Source organism: Oryctolagus cuniculus, chromosome 8 (genome assembly GCF_964237555.1).
Source record: "Oryctolagus cuniculus chromosome 8, mOryCun1.1, whole genome shotgun sequence".
Taxonomy (NCBI): domain Eukaryota; kingdom Metazoa; phylum Chordata; class Mammalia; order Lagomorpha; family Leporidae; genus Oryctolagus; species Oryctolagus cuniculus.
The window spans coordinates 89,548,532-89,568,535 of NC_091439.1; the positions used below are offsets into that span (position 1 = coordinate 89,548,532).

General features: G+C 40.3%; 1 protein-coding gene across 6 annotated transcripts in view; it reads left to right on the forward strand.

Annotated features, from left to right (window-relative positions):
* The window catches only part of CCDC158 (coiled-coil domain containing 158), an 87,455-nt gene that overhangs the window by 52,066 nt on the left and 15,385 nt on the right, over window positions 1-20,004 (forward strand). For 4 of the 6 annotated variants that reach the window (XR_007909219.2, XM_051819667.2, XM_051819665.2 and 1 more), the window contains 8 exons: window positions 966-1,118; window positions 2,900-3,012; window positions 5,241-5,399; window positions 6,304-6,396; window positions 6,960-7,082; window positions 15,089-15,249; window positions 16,819-16,881; window positions 18,197-18,256. Coding sequence is in view for 4 of the 6 variants with exons in the window: in XM_051819667.2 (XP_051675627.2) it covers window positions 966-1,118; window positions 2,900-3,012; window positions 5,241-5,399; window positions 6,304-6,396; window positions 6,960-7,082; window positions 15,089-15,249; window positions 16,819-16,881; window positions 18,197-18,256 (925 nt within the window). In the remaining 2 variants the exon portion in view is untranslated. Of the gene's footprint in view, window positions 1-965; window positions 1,119-2,899; window positions 3,013-5,240; window positions 5,400-6,303; window positions 6,397-6,959; window positions 7,083-15,088; window positions 15,331-16,818; window positions 16,882-18,196; window positions 18,257-20,004 lie in introns of those variants that run through there. The other 2 variants (XR_011378391.1, XM_051819666.2) reach the window with 2 other exon arrangements.

Genomic DNA, 20,004 nt, shown 5'->3' on the forward strand with positions numbered 1-20,004 from the left:
TTTAGCATAGACTCACTAACTGTTAGTATCAGCCAACCCTCAGAGTCTGGGAAACCTTAAACTGGGTTTCCAAAAGAGAAGGGTGAGGTGTCCAGATCCCAAACTCCTAGAACGTAAAAGATATTGTTTGCATAAATATTTTTGCTTTTATGGAAGTTGAAACTTTGAGTCCTTTGAGTCAAATAGAATGATTTAAAATTTGTGAAGAGGCTTCCATAGCCTTGGCAGCTCATGACAAGAGCCTCGGGTGATTACTGACGTCATAAATAAGAGTGTCAATTGTTAACTACAGGAGTCACTGTGCACTTACTCCCCATGTAGGATCTCTGTCATTAATGTGTTGTACTATGTGAATTAATGGTATAACTAGTACTCAAACAGTCCTTTATACTTTGTGTTTCTGTGTGGGTGCAAACTGTTGAAATCTTTACTTAGTATATACTAAATTGATCTTCTATATATAAAGATAAGTGAAAATGACTCTTGATGTGAATGGGATGGGAGAGGGAATAGGAGATGGGATGGTTTGTGGTTGGGATGGTGGTTATGAGGGGAAAAACCGCTATAATCCAAAAGTTGTACTTTCAAAATTTATATTTATTAAATAAAAGTTTTCTTAAAAAATTAATAGTGAAGCAACATGTATAAATAGACTTAGCAAAGTATTGAAGGGAAGAATCCAAGGTCTAAAATTAAAACATGAAACACTCTGGTTCATGATTGATGTGGTACAGTATCATGTACTTCACATGTGCGCAAGCATACAACATGCCACACACACAGTTTGTGATTACTGAGCATTTACTCTGCAATGTGTGTGTACATCTAATTTATGTAATGAATGAAGGTGTAACTAAGCGAGTTCCCTTCTAGCTCTGAAATTCTATGATCACTAATTACAAATAAAGTATACTTCATACCAATGGAATAGAAAAAATAACTACTGTTATTGTCATCTGGTATAGAGGACTATGAAGTCTTAAAGAGGAATTTTCGAAACAAAAGTGAAGAAATGGAAACAACTACAAATAAACTGAAGATGCAATTGAAATCTGCACAATCTGAACTTGAGCAAACAAGAAACACATTAAAGTCCATGGAAGGATCTGATGGTCACGGTATGCTCTGTTACACGCTTGTCTTCTTCTGTTTTTAGCTCTTAAGAGGATTTATGAAAACACAAACCGAGAAGCGTTGCCTACCACCTCTTCACAGTGCCAGATAATGTGAGAAATATACAGCACTAGGTATTAATGATGGGTGTTATGTAGCAGTAGTTCTCAGCTTTTTTAAAGGGACTCGCCGCATACTTAATTTCATCTGTACTGTGACCAGGATCTTTATTTTCACTTTATACATAAGAACTGTACCTGGTTAGTAAGAAATCAAACATTTTATTCTCTGTGGAATTTTGTTTTAGGTTTTCTTTAGTGTATTTATTGATTTGAAAGGTATAATGACAGAAGGAGAGGGAAAGATAGAGGAAAGGGAGGGAGAGAAATATTCCATCACTCTCCAGGTGCCCACAATAGCTAGGGTTGGGCCAGGCCGAAAATAGGAGCCCAGAACTCAGTGCAGGTCCCACACATGGATAACAGAGACCCAACTACTTAAGGCACCATGTGCTGTCTGCAGGACACACTGGATAAGAAGCAGAGTGCGGACTCAGAGCACAGGCTCTGTGGCGTGGACCACAGGCATCCCCAGCAGCATCTTCACTGCTGAGCCAGTTGCCCACCCGTAGTTTGTTTTTAATTAATGGTACCCTTTCTGTTTTCATTGTAACCTCTAAGAGGTAGCCAGACATGGCTCAAAGAGTGGCATTGTCAAACTTCTTTTCTCAGCTGACTTAAGAAAAAACAGAGGGTCTTCTAACTTTGAGTTTCTAAACAAGGATTACCTTCATAGGTCTTTTCGGTGGCCTGCCATGTCTTTAGTGTTCAGTGCTTTATACCCATCTAGAACATTCTCACCCTATCACCCTATGATTTTTTTCAAAAAAAATCATATATATGCTTATGCTGACAATTTGACTACTGATAAAGTAGTGAGCTCCAAACATATAATCATGAGAATAAAAATTGTCTAGTTTGTGATACCACCACAGTCTTTAAAAACATCATTAATAGTTGAGGTCTTATGTGGTATTTTAAATACAAGTTTCTGGAAAAATCATTTTAGTAAAAATATAGTATACATTGCTCTTTATGTGACTATAATTTTATGTACTTTTTTCCTTCATATCTAAGTATGAATTTGATCAGTATTATTGTTTCTGTTGGAAATACAGCAACTGATCATGGTCAGTGAGATTAGTTCTAGTGGCAAAGCAACCACAAAGCATCATATGTTTCCTAGCTTAAGACCTCTGAGTAGTTGCTAGAAATTGTTAAATCCCAACATTGTGAAACCTAAAGATGTCTTTTTGTCATCTTTCCTTTGAAAACTGGCCAGGTGCCTTGGAGAATCTTATTTGTCACCTTCTCATAAAGTTTAATCATCAAATTACAGTAGCTTCTCAAAGTTTTGGTACTTTAAAAACAAAAGCAAGGGCCATCATTGTGGTACAAAAGGTTAAGCTGCTGCCATTGATGCCGGCATCCCATATGGGCGCTGGTTCTAGTCCCGACTGCTTCAAGTCCGATCCAGCTTCCTGCAAATGTGCCTGGAAAGGCAGCGGAAGATGACCCAAGTACTTGGACCGTTGCATCCAAGTGGGAGATCTAGATGGAGTTCCAGGCTCCTGACTTCAGCGTAGCACAGCTCCAGCCACTGCAACCATTTGGGGAGTGAACCAATGAATGGAAGATCTCTGTCCCTATCTGTGTAATGCTGCCTTTCAAATAAATAAATAAATCTTTTTTTTTTAAATAAAGTTTACTTCCTTTTTCCTCTATAGCTATGAAAGTGGCAATGGGAATGCAAAAGCAAATCACAGCCAAAAGAGGTCAGATAGATGCTCTTCAGAGCAAGATACAGTTTTTGGAAGAGGCTATGACAAATGCAAATAAGGTGAGTTTCTGTCCTCATAGTGGGGGCACCAATGTTCTCACTCTATTAATGTGCTGCAAGCCCCAATCACACACAGCAGAGGTTCAAGGAGCAGTAGGGAACTAGGAGAGCTTTTCTCTTTTGTTCTTTCTTTTTCAAGATTTATTTATTTACTTTAAAGAGTTACAGAGAGCGAGAGAGCTTCTGTTCGCTGGTTCACTCCCCAAATGGCTACAGTGGCTGGGGCTGGCCCAGGCCAAAGCCAGGAGCTTCTTCTGGGTTCCCCACATGGGTAGCAGGGTCCCCAGTACTTGGGCCATCTTCTGCTTTCCCAGGCTGTTAGCAGAGAGCTGGATCAGAAGTGGAGCAGCCGGGACAGGAACTGGTGCCCATATGCGATGCTGGCTTCCCAGGCATCAGCTTAACCTCCTACACCACTGTGCTGGTGCTGAGGGTTTATTTCTGAGGGAGAGAATGAGGCTGAGTTCATGAAGGAACATGTGAGCAGGATCTTAATTAGCTAGTATTTTCACTGCAGAAAATGAGCTAAAGGACATTTTTGGTAGAAGCAGGGAATGAGTATAAACAAACTACATACGGTCAGTTCCACTATGATGTGACCCAGAATCTTGCACAGCATAGTGACTTCTAAGAACACATACGTCACATAATGAGAAATATAAGATTTGTGTTATGCTAATATAACATGTTATATATGTTTCCTAATATTGATTATTTTGGAGCACATTTGTATTTTCAAAAGACTGATCATTGGGGCTGGTCCTATGGCACAGTGGATTAAAGCCCCAGCCTGCAGCACCAGCATCCCATGTGGGCGCTGATTTAAGTCCTGGCTGCTCCTCTTCCAATCCAGCTCTGCTGTGGCCTGGGAAAGCAGTAGAAGGTGACCCAAGTCCTGGGCCCCTGCACCCACGTGGGAGACCCAGTAGAAGCTCCTGGCTTCAGATCACCTCAGCTCTGGCCATTGCGGTCATTTGGGGAGTGAGGCAGTGGATGGAAGATCTCTCTCTCTCTCTCTCTCTCTCTCTCTCTGGCTCTACCTCTCTCTGTAACTCTTTCAAATAAGTAAAATAAATCTTTTTTTAAAAAAAGATTCATCACGGAACTGACCATAATGAAGGTGAAAAGATGAATGTCCTAAGTAGAAAATAAACAGTACAGCTAGAGTACTTGCTGAGTTACTGTCACGGTGAGCTGCTACTCTGCTTTAGCACGTGGCTCCGTGTTAACAGATACGTACATGTCCCGTCGTACGGGCTCACTTGTCTCCTCTTTCTCTGCTCTTTCCCACTTTTCATCCTCTTTTTCTCTCGTCCTGAACTCATCCTTTTCTCTTTCTCCTTCCCTTACTGGCCCTTGGGAGCCTGTAGCAGTGCCTCTCTCGAAGTCAGTCAGGGCTTTCAGAGGTTACTGCCTGCTATCAACGAAGATGCCTGTCCTGCCTGCGGGAACGTGTTCATCTGGACATGTTCTCCACACGGCAGGGAGGCCTGAATGGCTAATCCGTGTTCCTCTGAAAGTCGATCCCAAACCATCAGAAAAAGAAAAATTACTCACATGCAAAGTGGCGATACCTTATTCTTATGGCTTAAATACTTTTCACTATGAAAAAAATACATCTAAATGGATGTAAACCCAGTAAACTGATATCTTAGGTTTTAAGTTCACAACTGCAGACTTCTTACTTTTGTCTGCCTATTCCACAGTGCTGTAAGGAATGAACTAATTTTAATGATGGATACTTGAGGTGAGAAGATACATGTCTCATTTGGTTTTAAGTCATAGGATCACCAGTAGGTATTTATGAAATGAATATTTGACTTTGAAGCAAAATAGAAACCCACAAGGCCTTCAAATAAGTGCATCTTTCTTAAATCTCTTTGGCATTTGAAATATATTTCAATAAAATTTAGTATGTGATTACTGGATCCCAGTTCCCAAAAACACTGTGTCTTTTGTATGACAATATAATTATTTCACATTTGATAGATTCCATCAGAGATATATCAAGCATAGAAAGAAAGAATAATACAAGAAGTGATGGAAATCAGAGAGAGTACATAGTAACAGTTCTGGGTGCTCCCAGCTCCAAGTCAGGACAATTGATGACATGTGAATTAGATGTTACCTGGTTCAGCAGTCTACACATAAAGGTTTTAACTTTCCGTCACTTCTCAGCATCTATATTAGCGGACTATTTCTGCTGTTTTCCTCCTCTATAATTATAGGAGAAACATTTCTTGAAAGAAGAGAAGAGTAAACTCAGCCAGGAATTGAGTACTGTTGCAACAGAAAAAAACAAGATGGCGGGGGAGCTAGAAGCTCTGAGATCTCAGGAGCGCCGTCTGAAAGAAAAGGTGGCCAATATGGAGGTGGCTCTCGATAAGGTAGTTACTAGCCAAGTACGTAGCGCGATTACCAACTGATTGATGATTGACAAGTAGAATGGTTCTGAAGGAAAGCTCTGAGTTAGGAGCTGAAGCTGTCAATTTGCATTGTATCCCAGTAACTTCACTCAAAGCAAAACTCCAATAGAGGCTCTTCAGAGTTTCATAGTTTCATAGTTATATTGCATTCCAATCCAACACAGAGAGGGGCGGTGCAGGGTGGGATGTAAGATGCCTCTGATGTCCCTGGTGGCCTGCAGAAGTACAGATGTCTCACGAGCGCCTCACTGACCACCAAAGACTGACTGGGGAATGAGCTACAAGACTCGCGTAGCAATGTCAGCAAACGGTCCAGCAACCAGTGTCTGGTGCTCTGCGGGACCCAGGAAGTGCAGTGGAAAGCGCAGCTCAAAGGATGAGTGGGATCAGCGGCTGACCTGTGTGAATCATTGCCATCTGCTATAAAGGGATAAATCTTTCTTTTAGGCTTCCTGGAACCCTAAAACTACCAAAACCCATTCTTATTTCCTAGGAAATCCACGCAATATCATCATGGGTATATAAAGCAGTCTGCAGTCCCACCTATGCCACCTTTGCTAAAATATGCTGTCTTCACTCAGTAATTTCACTTGTGGTTAATTTTATATACATCTTTATACTTTGCTAAAACCATTCATTTTTTGAGTGCCCTCCACATGGGGAATGCTGTGTGTATGCTGGGAATGCAGAAGGTAGAGATAACGGCCCCCGGCTGTTCTCAGCTTACTGACCAAATGGCACCAATACAGTGTGCTAGGAGTGGGGTGTGTTTTCTTGAAAATATAGTAGTTTTGCATTTATGAGTTACTGAAGTAAAAGTGAGCGAACAGTGAAGGATAACCGACATGTGGTCACTTGGTTATAGGCATCTTTGCAGTTTGCAGAATGTCAAGACATCATCCAGCGCCAGGAACAGGAATCTGTGCGCCTAAAACTGCAGCACACTCTGGATGTAAAGGTGAGGGGTTTTCCCGTCACAAACAGTAGTTTAGCAGCAGTAATGCCTTCGTATTTTCTTCATGTGCCTTTGATACATCCTGCCTGGTGTACTTTTCGACATCTGATACTGGCAGTTACAAAATCTGTACCGATGTGCCATCCTATCCCTATGGTTTTCACTCACAGAGTAACAGATTGAAACCCCACAGTTTATCCTTAGTGGACATCAGCAAGTGCAGCAATGACCAGTGTCACAAGTTCTCCTGGGGGATTGGTACGAGGGGAAGAGTTTTCCACACAGTAGTTGGAGTGAGTGAGTGCAAAGACAGTGTGTATTTGAGGAATAGCAAAAGTAATGGAATTGCCATGAGAGAAACATGTTTTTTAAAAATAGTACATTTTACACTGAAATATATACATATATAAAATCTATTTTCAGAAGTACACTTTATAGCTGCACAGGTATTTTAAGTCTCAGTAGTAATTTTGCTTGTGAATATGAAAAGAAATACAGTTTGATTTCACAGTTCTCTGTAGCTCTAGGGCAACAACTATGTTGCTCACATACGTATTGTTTTCCAGGAACTTCAGGGCCCTGGGTTTACTTCAAATTCTTCTGTGAAACCACGCCTGCAGCCATCGTCTGTGGCCCGTTCTCATTCTAATGTACCCTCTTCCCAGTCCACAGCCAGCTTCCTGTCTCATGTAAGTAGCCAGTCATAATCCACTATGCAAATTATGCAGTATGTAAATAATTTTTAATTGGGAGGAATTTCACTAAAAAGCTATATCTCCTTATGGCACTTTCAATTCCCACATTTTATTTATTTAAAATATTTATTTATTTACTTGAAAGGTAGAGTTACAGACAGAGAGATGAAGAGAAAGAAAGAGGGAGAGAGAGAGGTCTTCCATCCACTGGCTCATTCGGCACATGCCTGCAGTGGCTGGAGCTGGGCCAGTGAAGCCAAGAGCCAGGAGCTTCTTCTGGATCTCTCATGTGGGTGCAGGGTCCCAAGCACTTGGGCCATCTTCTACTGCTTTCCCAGGCCACAGCAGAGAGCTGGATGGGAAGAGGAACAGCCAGGACTCAACCAGCATCCACATGGAATGCTGGCATCTCAGGCAGCTGCTTAACCTACTGCACCACAGCACCAGCCTCAGCTAGGTTTTAGTTATACATTTTCCTATATAAGTCATGTAATCCTGAAGAATGAAAATATTTTCCGTACTATTTGGTATTTTCTCTGGGGAAAACAAAGATTAAATATTAGTGGGATTAATGTGAACAATAATTGTTAAAGTGAGTTCTTTAATAGCCTTATATTCAATTCTTTGATTATTTCCATCACAAGTATTTCCAGATTACAAAGCAAATGTTGAGATGGCTGTAGAAGCATGACTTCAAATGTTAAAAAGCAATTTGGTGGTTATCTGTCGTATGTTGTTTGCTTGAGAAACTTGGTTATAATCATAAAAATTGTATTAATGGGGCTGGTGTTGTGGCATAGAGGGTTAAGCCACTGCCTGTGACTCCAGCGTCCCATATGGATATCTTTTCGAGTCACTGCTGCTTCAGTTCCAACCCAGCTCCCTGCTAATGTCCTGGGAAAGCAGTGGAAAATGGCTCAAGTGCTTGGGCCCTGCACCCACATGGGAGGCCTGGATGAAGCTCCTAGCTTCAGCGTGGCCCAGTCTCGGCCATTGTGGCCATTTAGGGAGTGAACCAGTATGCCTTCCACATAAATAAAATAAATCTTTAAAAAATTTTATTAATCATGGAACATTTTTATTCCCTTTTGTTAGAAACTGGAAATTTTTTACTTTAACCTTTCATACTTTTAAAGCTCACGAAAAAAATACATGCATTGTAAAATTCAGGCTTTGTCTCCTCTGAAGAGGTATTTGGTTCTAAATGCTTCATTTATCTGGGTTTTCCTTGTTCTGAACTTTATCTCCATAAATCTATTGCCTTGGTAGTTCTCTAATACTGTCAAACAAAACTGTTTAAAAAGTATTTTGTATACTTTTCTCATGAATTCTGAGCAGAAGGGTTGGGTTGCCATTAATGGAAAAAGGCAGCTATTTATGGAACCATGAATACCTTGCAGTCAGTGTTCAGCTCTGACATAAAGAAATGATTGGTTTTATAAATCACACCATGAACCTCCATTGCATTAGTTAAAAGCCTTATCTTAAAGTATAAATACACAACCGATCAAAAAGATAGGGTATGTGTCGATGAGATTTCACAAATAAGACCAGTGTAAGCAAATAATGAAGGATAGAATTAAAAGGGAGAGAATGATCCTGCGGGGGAGACAGGACACACAGCAGACTCATAGAATGGCAGCACTCCTGCCTCAGAATCAGCCCTTGGGACATTCGGATCTGGCTGAAAGGTCCATGAGAGTCTCACAAGCATGGGAAGCCATGACACGGTGGCAAAAAAACAATCTAAATGAAAGATCCTGGTGAACAAGACCCCAGCAGAAGGAACAGGCCATCAAGGAGAGAGGCACCTTTCTCTGAAGGGAGGAAGGAACCTCTACTGTGATACGGCCTTGACTAAACAAGTTCAGAGTCGGTGAACTCAAGGGGCTTCCGTAGCCTAGACAGCTCATAGAAAGAGTCTCGGGTGATTGCTGACGTCATAAATAAGAGTGCCAATTGTTAATCAACAACGGAGTCACTGGGTACATGGTCCCCACGTAGGATCTCTGTCCTTAATGTGTTCTACTATGAAACAACACTACTAGTCGAACAGTACCCTATACCTTGTGCGGTTGTGTGAATGCAGCCTGTTGAAATCCTTGCTTATTATATACTAAGTTGATCTTCAGTATATGAAGGTAATTGAAAATGAAACTCGATGAAGGGCGGGATGGGAGAGGGAGTGGGAGAGGGGAGGACCACGGGAGGGAGGGAGGTTTGGAGGGGGAAGCCACAACAATATACAAGTTGCACTTTGTGAATTCACATTTATTAAATAAAAAAATAACTATATAACAAACAAAAAAAAGAACTTAATACTTTACCCTTTTAGTATTTTTTATGTTCTACTTAAAACTATTGGTTGAACTCCGTAATTAATACACAATTACTCTCAGGTGTTTAATTAATGCTATAACTAGTACTCAAATAGTATTTTATACTTTGTGTTTCTGTGTGAGTGTAAACTGTGGAAATCTTTACTTAATATATGCTAAATTGATCTTCTGTATATAAAGATAATTGAAAATTAATCTTGATGTGAATGGAAGGGGAGAGGGAGTGGAAGAGGGGAGTGTTGTGGGTGGGAGGGAAGTTATGGGAGGGGGGAAGCTGTTGTAATCCATAAGCTGTACTTTGGAAATTTATGTTCATTAAATAAAATTTAAAAAAATATATATATATAAAAGCCTTATCTTAGGTATGGCAACAAGATCATCTATAATCTACGAGTTCTCCCAAACTATTTAAATGACAATTATGTAATATTTAAATGACTACAAGTTTCAGAAAGACTCCCCTTGTACACTTAAGATGTGTGCACTGAAAAATAAACTACCACAACAAAGAATAATCAGGCAAGCAGCAGGATAGTAATCTTAGAAGCGGGGCATGTTTCTCTGTAGAAACTGGAATTCAGAGATGAGCAGAAATGGGCAATTTTTGTTTATAATACAGTCATTTCACTTTAAAAATATGTATATTGTCAAAATTAAATTACTCCCCCAAATAATCCTGCATATCAAAAAGACAGACAACAACAGAAGACATCCAACTGGAAGTCATCGAGACTGTAAATGTGTTTTTAACTTCTTTTTGTGACCTTGGGTCATCTATAATGATAAATGTGAACATGATGATTTCTAGGGTCATCTAGAAAGATCAGCTCTGAAATTCCAGCCTAGTAGACATTGCCTCGCTGCTTAATGCATAGACTGTACTATATTTTAAAGAATCTCATCCATCACTTAAAAAAGTACCAGTCATATGTCCAGTAAAAAAATAAATAAATAAAATAAAATAATCATTCTAACAGCACAAATGACTTTATAGTCTAGACTGTTACACAATTAATATCTTCTGTTCAAAAATTTTTATTGTATATAATTGTACACAATAAAAGTAATACATGTTATTTCTTTTGTTTGCTGATGCATCCTCAGTGCCTAGAACACTTGTAACATATAGTGGGTGTTTAATAAATATTTGTCTAATGGATTAATCCATTTATTTAGAACGTTGCTTCCAGGTTACCATTGTTTCTACTAATAAGGCAGTTGTAAATCTCATTGTTGCTGTTTTGGGGGTAATTTTTTTCTCTGGCTGCTTTTTTTCTTCAAGATTTATTTTTATTTGAAAGACAGAGTTACAGAGGGAGGTAGAGACAGAGAGACAGAGAGAGAGAGAGAGAGAGAGAGAGAGAGAGATATCTTCCATCCCCACCAGTTCACTCCCCAGATGGCCTCAACAGCCAGAATTGCACTGATCCAAAGCCAGGAGCTTCTTCCAGGTCTTCCACATGGGTATAGGAGCACAAGCGCTTGGGTCATCTTCTACTGCTTTCCCAGGCCATAGCAGAGAGCTGGATTGGAAGAGGAGCAGCCAGGACTAGAACCGGCGCCCATGGGGATGCTGGTGCTTCAGGCCAGGGCTTTAACCCATTGTGCCACAATGCTGGCTCTTCTCTGACTGCTTTTAAGGTTGTACTTTTATTTGAGTTTGTAACAGTTTGCCTACAGTTGGCCAAGGTGTGGTCTTCTTTGCATCCATCTCCCTTGACTCCCCTGATATTCCTGAATGTGTACATTAGTATCTTCATCCGTTTTAGAAAATGTTCACCCCTTCCCTTCTTAATTATCTTTCTTTCTCATGCCGTTGTTAGGACTCCAATCACATATATTAATCTTTTGCCGTCATGTCTTATATGTCTGCACCCTCTTCTCTGTTACCCATCCTTTTCTGTCTCTGTGCTTCAGCCTGGATGCTCTTAATTCTGGTAAGAGCCAAGAGCCGGGAACTCAATCCTGGTCTCCCACATGGTGACAGGGACCCAGGTACTGAGGCATCACTTGCTGTCTCCCTAGCTGCACATTAGCTGGAAGCTGAAATTAGAAGTAGAGATCTCTGTCTTTTTCTGTCTCTCACTTTCGCTCTGTCCTCTGATACTGTGCCTTTCAAATAAATAAATGTTTTTTTTTTTTTTTTTAAAGAGCCAGGATTTGAACCCAGGTACTCCGAATAGAATGCAGGTACCCCAAATGTCATCTTAACCTCTGCACCCAACACTTGCCTTGTTCTTTTTAAATAATTGAGTTCTGAACATTGTGTATGAAAAAAATGATAAAACTAATTTGGGGATCTGAATCTCTTTGTTTATCCTTCAAAGAAGATTTAAATTTTCTTCTGGCTGGTAGCTAAGCCAAGGGCACTAACACTCTGACATCACCTTAATACACTCCCAGGCTTGAGGGGCTTTGAATTAAGGCTGTTTTCCTGAGGCCTAGAGTTACCCAGTTTCTTCACCTCTTTGGTGGAGTTCTACCAGAAGCTCATCTTACTTTCTCAGCACTTTTTGGCTGTTGTGCCATTTTGATGCCAGAACTCTTGTATGTGACCTGTTTTTCTTTCCTGAAGCGTTGAGGGTCGTTTCTTTAGCCCTGATATTCATTTCAGGATGTCTCTTCTGGGACTCTTTCTCTTCATTTTTCTCTTAGCAGGTTCTTGTATTCTTTGTTTCTCAGAAAGTTTCTTAGTTTACTTATATTTTGCTCTCCATTTTCTCAGTTCTCTTTCTCTAGAGTTATTAGTTGTCCTTTAGACCTCTGGGACTGTTTCTCTGGTTTGCTGCCATTTTCCAGCTCCTCATCCACTCCTGCCTTTTCAGAAATGTCCTCAAATATTTTTTATAAGCACTCATTGGATTTTTTTCTGCCTTAGTTAATATCTATATCTATATCTATATCTGTCTATCTGTATTGATTTCCAAGAACCCATTTTTGTTCTTTAAGTCTTGTCTTTATATAGCTTTCTGTTATTTCATGGGTACAGTACTTTCTCTTTTCTTTTTAAGAATATTAACTTTAGATTTTTGACCATATCTTCTGTCAACCAAATTAAACTTCAGATTCATTAAATTTTCTGCTGTGATGTCTGTCTTTCAAGTTAGAGATTTTCCTTGCTTCAGTTCTTGGTGATCCTTGGCTGCCCTTTCTTGTTCCAGATGAATGGGCTCTAGAACACTGACTCAGAACCTTATCTTTGTAAGATTGTTAGTGTTTTTCAACTGGTAGATGGCTAGGTATTGCTTTTTTCATTGAGGGATGCAAAAATTAGCTGTAAATCTTTATCCTTGTGCCTGTCAGTTATCAAAAGCTCTCTTGTCCCTGAATTGTAGATTTTAGTCCATCTGGTAGAACTCTCAAGAGGAAGTCTGGAGTCACTTCTATGAAAGCAGTGCCACTTCATATTCATATTTTCAGTTCCAGCCTTACTCCTGATGCCATATATTCCTTTGGAGCCTAGAATCCTTTGGTTCAAACTTACCCAGAGATTAAGCCTCTGGACACCTTTCAGAGGGAAAAATGAGTGCTCACCTGACAATGTGGGAGGGCAGCTGGGATTCTGACGGCTTCTGGGGGCAGACTTTAGTCAGTGCTCCCATTCTGCTGCCCTGTTCCTTACCCCGGCCTTGGGGATGCGTGAGGCCACCAATTCCTGAGGCTTTTGGAATGCTGTGATGCATGTGATTTAAGTGTGTAGTTCAACACTGTATACAGGGGCTTTCACAAAGTTCATGGAAGATACATGTTATGAAAAAGCTATGCATGTATTTTTTATTGGTTGTTCTACTTAATACTATTGGTTGAATTCTGTAATTAATACACAGTTATTCTTAAGTGTTGAAACTTAACTGAAAAGTGATTGCTGTTAAATATAAGAGTGGGAATAAGAGAGGGAAGAGATGTGCAATTTGGGACATGCTCAATCGGACTTACCTCAAACGGTAGAGTTAGAAACATACCAGGGGATTCCAATTCAATCCCATCAAGGTGGCATGTACCAATGCCATCTCACTAGTCCCAGTGATCAATTTCTGTTCACAATTGATCATAATGATAGGACTAAGAGTCAAAGGGATCACATAAACAAGACTAGTGTCTGCAAATACTAACCAATAGAATTAAAAAAAGGGAGAGAATGATCCAACATGGGAAGTGAGATACACAGCAGACCCATAGAATGGCAGATGTCCTAAACAGCACTCTGGCCTCAGAATCAGCCCTAAAGGCATTCGGATCCGGCTGAAAAGCCCATGAGAGTATTTCAGGCATGGAAAGCCAAGACACTCTGGCAAAAAAAAAAAAAAAAAAAGAAAGATCTCTACGAGTGAGATCTCAGTGGAAAGAACAGGTCATCAAAGAAGGAGGTACCTTTCTCTGAAGGGGGGAGAGAACTTCCATTTTGACTATGACCTTGTCTAAATATGATCAGAGTCGGCAAACTCAAAAGGCTTCCATAGCCTTGGCAACTCATGACAAGAGCCTAGGGAGATTACTGATGCCATAAACAAGAGTATCAAATTGTTAAGTCAACAACAGAAGTCACTGAGCACTTACTCCTCATGTAGGATCTCTGTCCTTAATGTGCTGTACATTGTGATTTAATGCTATAACTAGTACTCAAACAGTATTTTTCACTTTGTGTTTCTGTGTGGGTGCAAACTGTTGAAATCTGTACTTAATATATACTAAATTGATCTTCTCTATATAAAGAGAATTGAAAATGAATCTTGATGTGAATGGAAGGGAAGAGGGAGCGGGAGAGGGGAGGGTTGCAGGTGGGAGGGAAGTTATGGGGGGGGGAGCCATTGTAATCCATAAGCTATACTTTGGAAATTTATATTCATTAAATAAAAGTTTAAAAAAAAAGAAAAAGCTATGCATGGATTTCAAAATTTTTGCACCAAAATAAATATACCTTTTAATTCCATTTTTGTGAACTTTTGGAAGTACTGTCAGAGGTGTAAATATTCATTCTGTATGTGTGTTTGTGTGTATTAGATAGATAGTTGTCCCTCGGTATTCTCAGGGGATTTGTTCCAGTATTTTGTTCAGGTACCAAAACCTATGAATGCCCAAGGCCCTTGTATAATTGCATGTAAACTATGCCCACCTTCCCATGTACTTTAGGTCATTTCTGGATGACTTATAATACCTACTCCAGTGTAAATGTTATGCAAATAGTTGTTAAACTGTATTGGTTCAGGAATAATGATAAGCAAAAAAGCCTAAACATGTTCAGTTCAAATGCAAGCACTGGAGACCCAACGACACGGTGCATGAACAAGACCCCAGCGAACAGTGCTTGGTGCGTGCTGGAGACGGAGGCCCTGTGGGATGGCGGAGGCCACAGCAGGCTGTGCCCCACTCCACTCCATTCATGTGGCTCCGGCATAGTGCCCCCCACACAGAAAATTCAAGTTTCACTTTTCGGAACATCCTGGGATTTTTTTTTCCCAAATACTGAATGCCTACTGTAATACTCTGTTGGTTGTTGATTGGTTGTTTTTGATTATCCTGTGTAATAAGATTTTAGGTGATAGTTATTGTCTTCTGCTTGCTCCTCCATCATTTCTCTTTCACAGATGAGTTAATTTTGTGACAGAAAACAGCATAGAAATCTGAAAGAATAAGTCTTTATTTTATGTTTTTTTCACTCAGCACTCTATGAAAGCCAATGCGCTGAAAGAAGACCCGACAAGGGACCTGAAGCAGCTGCTCCAAGAGTTGAGAAGTGTGATCAATGAGGAGCCGCCTGTGCCTCTGAGCAAGACCGAGGACGATGCGAGAACACCGTCTCTAGGCCCCCTGGGCGTGGCTGTGTAAGACTGTGGCTCTCAGAGGGAAGGCCCCTCTCATGAGTGGCTTGCCGCTAAGTTGTCCACATGTTACTCTCTGGGAGGGTGAGGTTCAGATACCTTTGCAGAATGTCTGGAATTAACAGGGAAAGCCATATGGAAGTGGAGGAGTTAAGCAAAAGCAAAACAACTTGACATCACAGAAAATAGTTGCTCTGTGCAGAAGGTAGTCAGTACAAGGCATTACCCAAAGTTGCTTGGGTAATATATATAAATTATATAGATAGATAGATAGATAGATAGATAGATAGATAAATTACTTGAATAGTAATTTATAATTCCCAGCAGATTCACATTCATAAGCTTGCTTGAATGTCACAATAACCATTTGAGACAAAGCAAGCAGGGTTCATTTATACCATCTTACAAATGAGAAAAACACGCAGGTCAATGGCGGAGCTAAAACTAGGACCTTGAAAACAGCTTGACACTCCAGGTATAAGCTTATAGGAAAGGCCCTAGTTCTCTAGGTGTTCATGCCAGTGATAGAGTAAATTAATAAAAAGTCAGCTCCAAACACGTTTGAGCCAGTTTACCAGCCTGGCTTGTATGTAGTTGTATATTCTCATATTCTCTTCAAATAGTGTTTTTTGAATTTGTATGTTGCCATTTTAATATGGTGTATATATATATATATATATATATCATATATATGTATGTGTATATATTATATATGTGTATGTGTATATATTTATTTTAGTATTATAATAACCCATTGTCGTAACATTGCTTTTCTGGTTATTTGACAAATATCTAAAAGCAGTACTATCTGTTATAATACCTTTATGCAATCAATCTCCAGTTTTTTAAGATGTATATTTAGCATATATTATCTAGAGGTACCAAAATATAAGATGGATTTATCTAATTCTTATTAATAATAAGTAAATAAAATAGTAAAATATTAGTGATGGCCCAGTTACCTAGTATCATTGCATTATTGGAATAACACATTGTCAGAAGTGTCCCCTTGCTCAATTCATTAAAAAATTTTCATTTGCAAGAGCACTTTGGCTTTTTACAACTGTCATATGACATCTAAGCAAGGTCAGTATTATTATGCTCACTTGACATGAGTAAATTTAAGCATAGAGTGACTTGCCTTATATAAAGCGAAGAGGCCAAGCTAGAAGTAAAAATTAGAGCCCCTGGCTCCAAGCACTGCTCATACCACAGGATTTCCATGGCTTTTCTGATGACATTTGCATCACTCCAGCCACTAATGATGGCTTAAGCAAAATTAGACTATATCAAATATGGGTATAGTTGGTTCCTGCTTTTTGCAAGCTTATGTTAATTTGCTATGATCCCACAAATGACCTTGTCACTAAAGCCCAGAAAGCTTTTAAGAGTGCATGGAAGGAAAGAATTTTTGAGATGATGAATTCTAGAAGTAGCCCTGTTTGCAGGTCAAATTCACAATGTGGCTTAAAGACAAATTAAATACCTGTAATCAGTGATTATTCTAAAAATATACAGAATCTGGAAGTTGTTCCTCATATAATTCACTGAGAGTTACATTTGTCTTTACAGAGAAGGTGGTAGAGGAAGAGATTGTGTGACTGAATCAAGCCTGAGAATAGACATATGCCATAGGTAAGAAGAATGTGAGATTCTGACTCTAATTAATTGTCAAAGAATTCTATATGTAGGATGGCTGTAATTGGTTAAAATTGTTCAGATTAGTATGTTGTTTTGTAATACATTGAAACAATTGATTTTAAATAAGCTGCTCAGCTTATTTTGGTAAAAAAATGTTATGTTTTGGAAAGTATGTTTGGATAGTTTTCATGGGACTTGATGGACACATTGGGTTTACTGAAGAAAAGCTGTTTACATTAAACAATGCGACTCTAAAAAGGATTTCAATGATTTCAGTGATGTGAACTAAAGTGATTTACTTTCAGAAATCAAAGTGATATACTTTGGGGGGGTTGACTCATTTTGAATTTTGCTGTTGCTTACCCACATGAAACTTTATGTGCTATGCTGTACCAAAACTGGGAGACATTTTCTTCATTTATATATGCATGGGGTCTTCAAACCGTCCTGGAAATGCCTAGTATGAAAAAAGTACATGCATTTCAAAAAATTTTTTCACCAAAGTAAACTTATGTTTTAGTTCCATTTTCCCATGAACGTTCTGAAGTGCCCTCATTTACAGTGATTTGTGTGTAGCGGTCCAGAAGGCGACCCCAGCACGCTCCATACAGGATTGTAAGAGCGTTACTGAAAGCAGTCCTGTTTTGCTGATAATGAAGCGCTGAATTTTTCAGTGAAGTTTTAAAAACACCATAAAGCAATGAAGTCCATAATGCCAAATAGGGCCCTAAGTGAAGACACCTTCCAAGAAGCGCCTTTAGCCAAGGAGGACGGAGGCTGACGTGCTGTGCCTTTGAGACTCGAGCTGCCGCGTGCAGGGCCAGCAGCTCCTCGCTGCTGCTGCCGGGCTGCCCGCAGCGCACAGCTCCTCAGCGTGCCGCTCAGGAATACGGCTTGGCACCAGTCTGCGCACGCGTGTGGTGCTGTAACCAAACCAGACCAGTCCTGACTCCCAGAGCCCGCTCCTGTGAGTCTTCAAGCTTTTCTCCATGCTGTCACCTCCAGACATTTGGGTGGTACACAGTGGGTGGGAGTTCCTCTCTCTTGCTCTCTCTCTCTCTCTCTCCCCCTGTGTGTGTGTGTGTGTGTCCCTTAAATGAATTTTTCTAAAACACTTTTGATAAATAAAAGTAATGTTCAGAGGAAAGGTTTTTTTTTTTTTTTTTTTTGACATTAATGCTTTGGCTCAAGGTATCAGATGATCAGATATGGTCATTTCACTGTAATCGGTGGTCTCACAAACATTCATTAAACTGATGAGTAAGTAACATTATATAGACGTTAATTTCTCCCATCCCTCTACCAACAGAAGCAACAACTCATTAAGGGACTCCACTGAAGGCAGCAAATCAAGTGAAACTCTTAGCAGGTAAGAAATTCTACCACTGGCCCTTCTATTGGTCATTAGTTAATTAAAAGATCAGTAACTGCCCGTAGTGTGCCACAGTACCACAGTAACCAAGGTAGGTGAGGGCTCTGCCTTCAAGTTGCTCAGAATTGTAGGGTCAGTTCATTGACTGCCTGCCTGGAGTAAACCCTGTTGTTCTCTTTTCCAAGTTCACCATGTATGAATAGAGATGTGCAAGTCTCTCTTATATCTTAAGAATATGAACGTCATTTCTACTATTTAAACTCCAGTTGGGCAGGGGCTTACTCATTGCTGTGTCTTCCCCACCCAGTATAATGCCTGCAACCTAATAACCATTCAGTAAATAAGTCTTTGTTGAATGGATGAAGACAGTGTTGTAAATATTTTCTTACTGTCTCTGCTCCTTGATCAAAATATAGTGAATTTGGATCTTTCCAAAAATATCTTTCTCTTAGCCTGAAAGAAATGATTTGATTTCCTTCTCATTTGCATGTATAACTACATTGTACATATTAATAATAACCACAGCTATCTACTACATTTTTTTAGAAGTATACTGTGGGGTTGCTTATATTTTAAATTTATTTATTTGAGAGCCAGAGAGAGAGAGAGAGAGCGAGCGAGCCATCCTTGGTTCACTCCTGCAATGCCTGCAACGGCCTTGGTACTGGAGGAGACTGGGGCAAAGCTGGGAGATAGAAACTCCATCCAGGTCTCCCCATAGGTGGCAGGAACATAACTACTTGAGTTGTCATGGCTGCCTCCCAGGGTCTGCTGGAGACTGGAACCAGAGCCAGGTATTGAATCCAGGCACTCTGATACGAAATGTAGGTGTCTTAACCACTGATCCGATTGCCTGATCCTACCACATATTTTTAAATTCTTATTTTAGACTTATCACAGCTAGTCTTTTTTTTAAGATGTATTTATCTGAAAGGCAGAATTACAAAGAGGGAGAAACAGAAAGACATCTTCCATCTGCTGGTTTACTCCTCAAATGGCTGCCACAGCTAAGCCAGGAGCCTCTTCCGGGTCTCCCACATGGGTGCAGGGGCACAAGCATTTGGGCCATCTCTGCTGCCTTTAGCACATTAGCAGGGAGCTGGAGTGACGTGGAGCAGCAGGGACAGGAATCGGTGCCCATATGGATGCCGGCATTGCAGGTGGAAGCTTTATGTGCTATGCACAACCCCAGCCCTGCAGTTAGTTTTATCTAAAATGTATGAAATAGGCATCATCTTCTCCTATCTGGGTTGGAAACGAAGACTCTGCGTATGTATGCAACTTGTCACCACCATACGTTTGTTAACAGTGGAGCTCAGACTTGAACTCAAGTCTGGCTGGCTCCTGAGCTCATGCTTGTAACCACTACTGCATACACAGAGCTACCCAGGAGAAAACCAGTCCAGGGCAGTGGGCAGAGAGGAGCTATTGCCCTGAGCTAACGGAAACTCTGCTGTAGAGTCTCTTCATGGCTAGAAAGCTCTGCTCCCTTCAGCAGTGAGGCTCCCAGGGCGGTTTATCTTACTGTATTCTCCAGGATTTGCATTGTGGTTTAGTGGATTAAGATCCTACCAACAGCGCCAGCATCCCATATTGGAGTGCTGTGGGCTCAAGTCCCAGCTGCTGCACTTCCCATTCAGCTCCCTGCTAATGCACCTGGGAAAGCAGTGGAGGTAGCCCAAGTTCTTGGGCCCCTGCCATCCATGGGGGAGACCTGGTGGAGTTCCAGCCTCCTGGCTTCAACC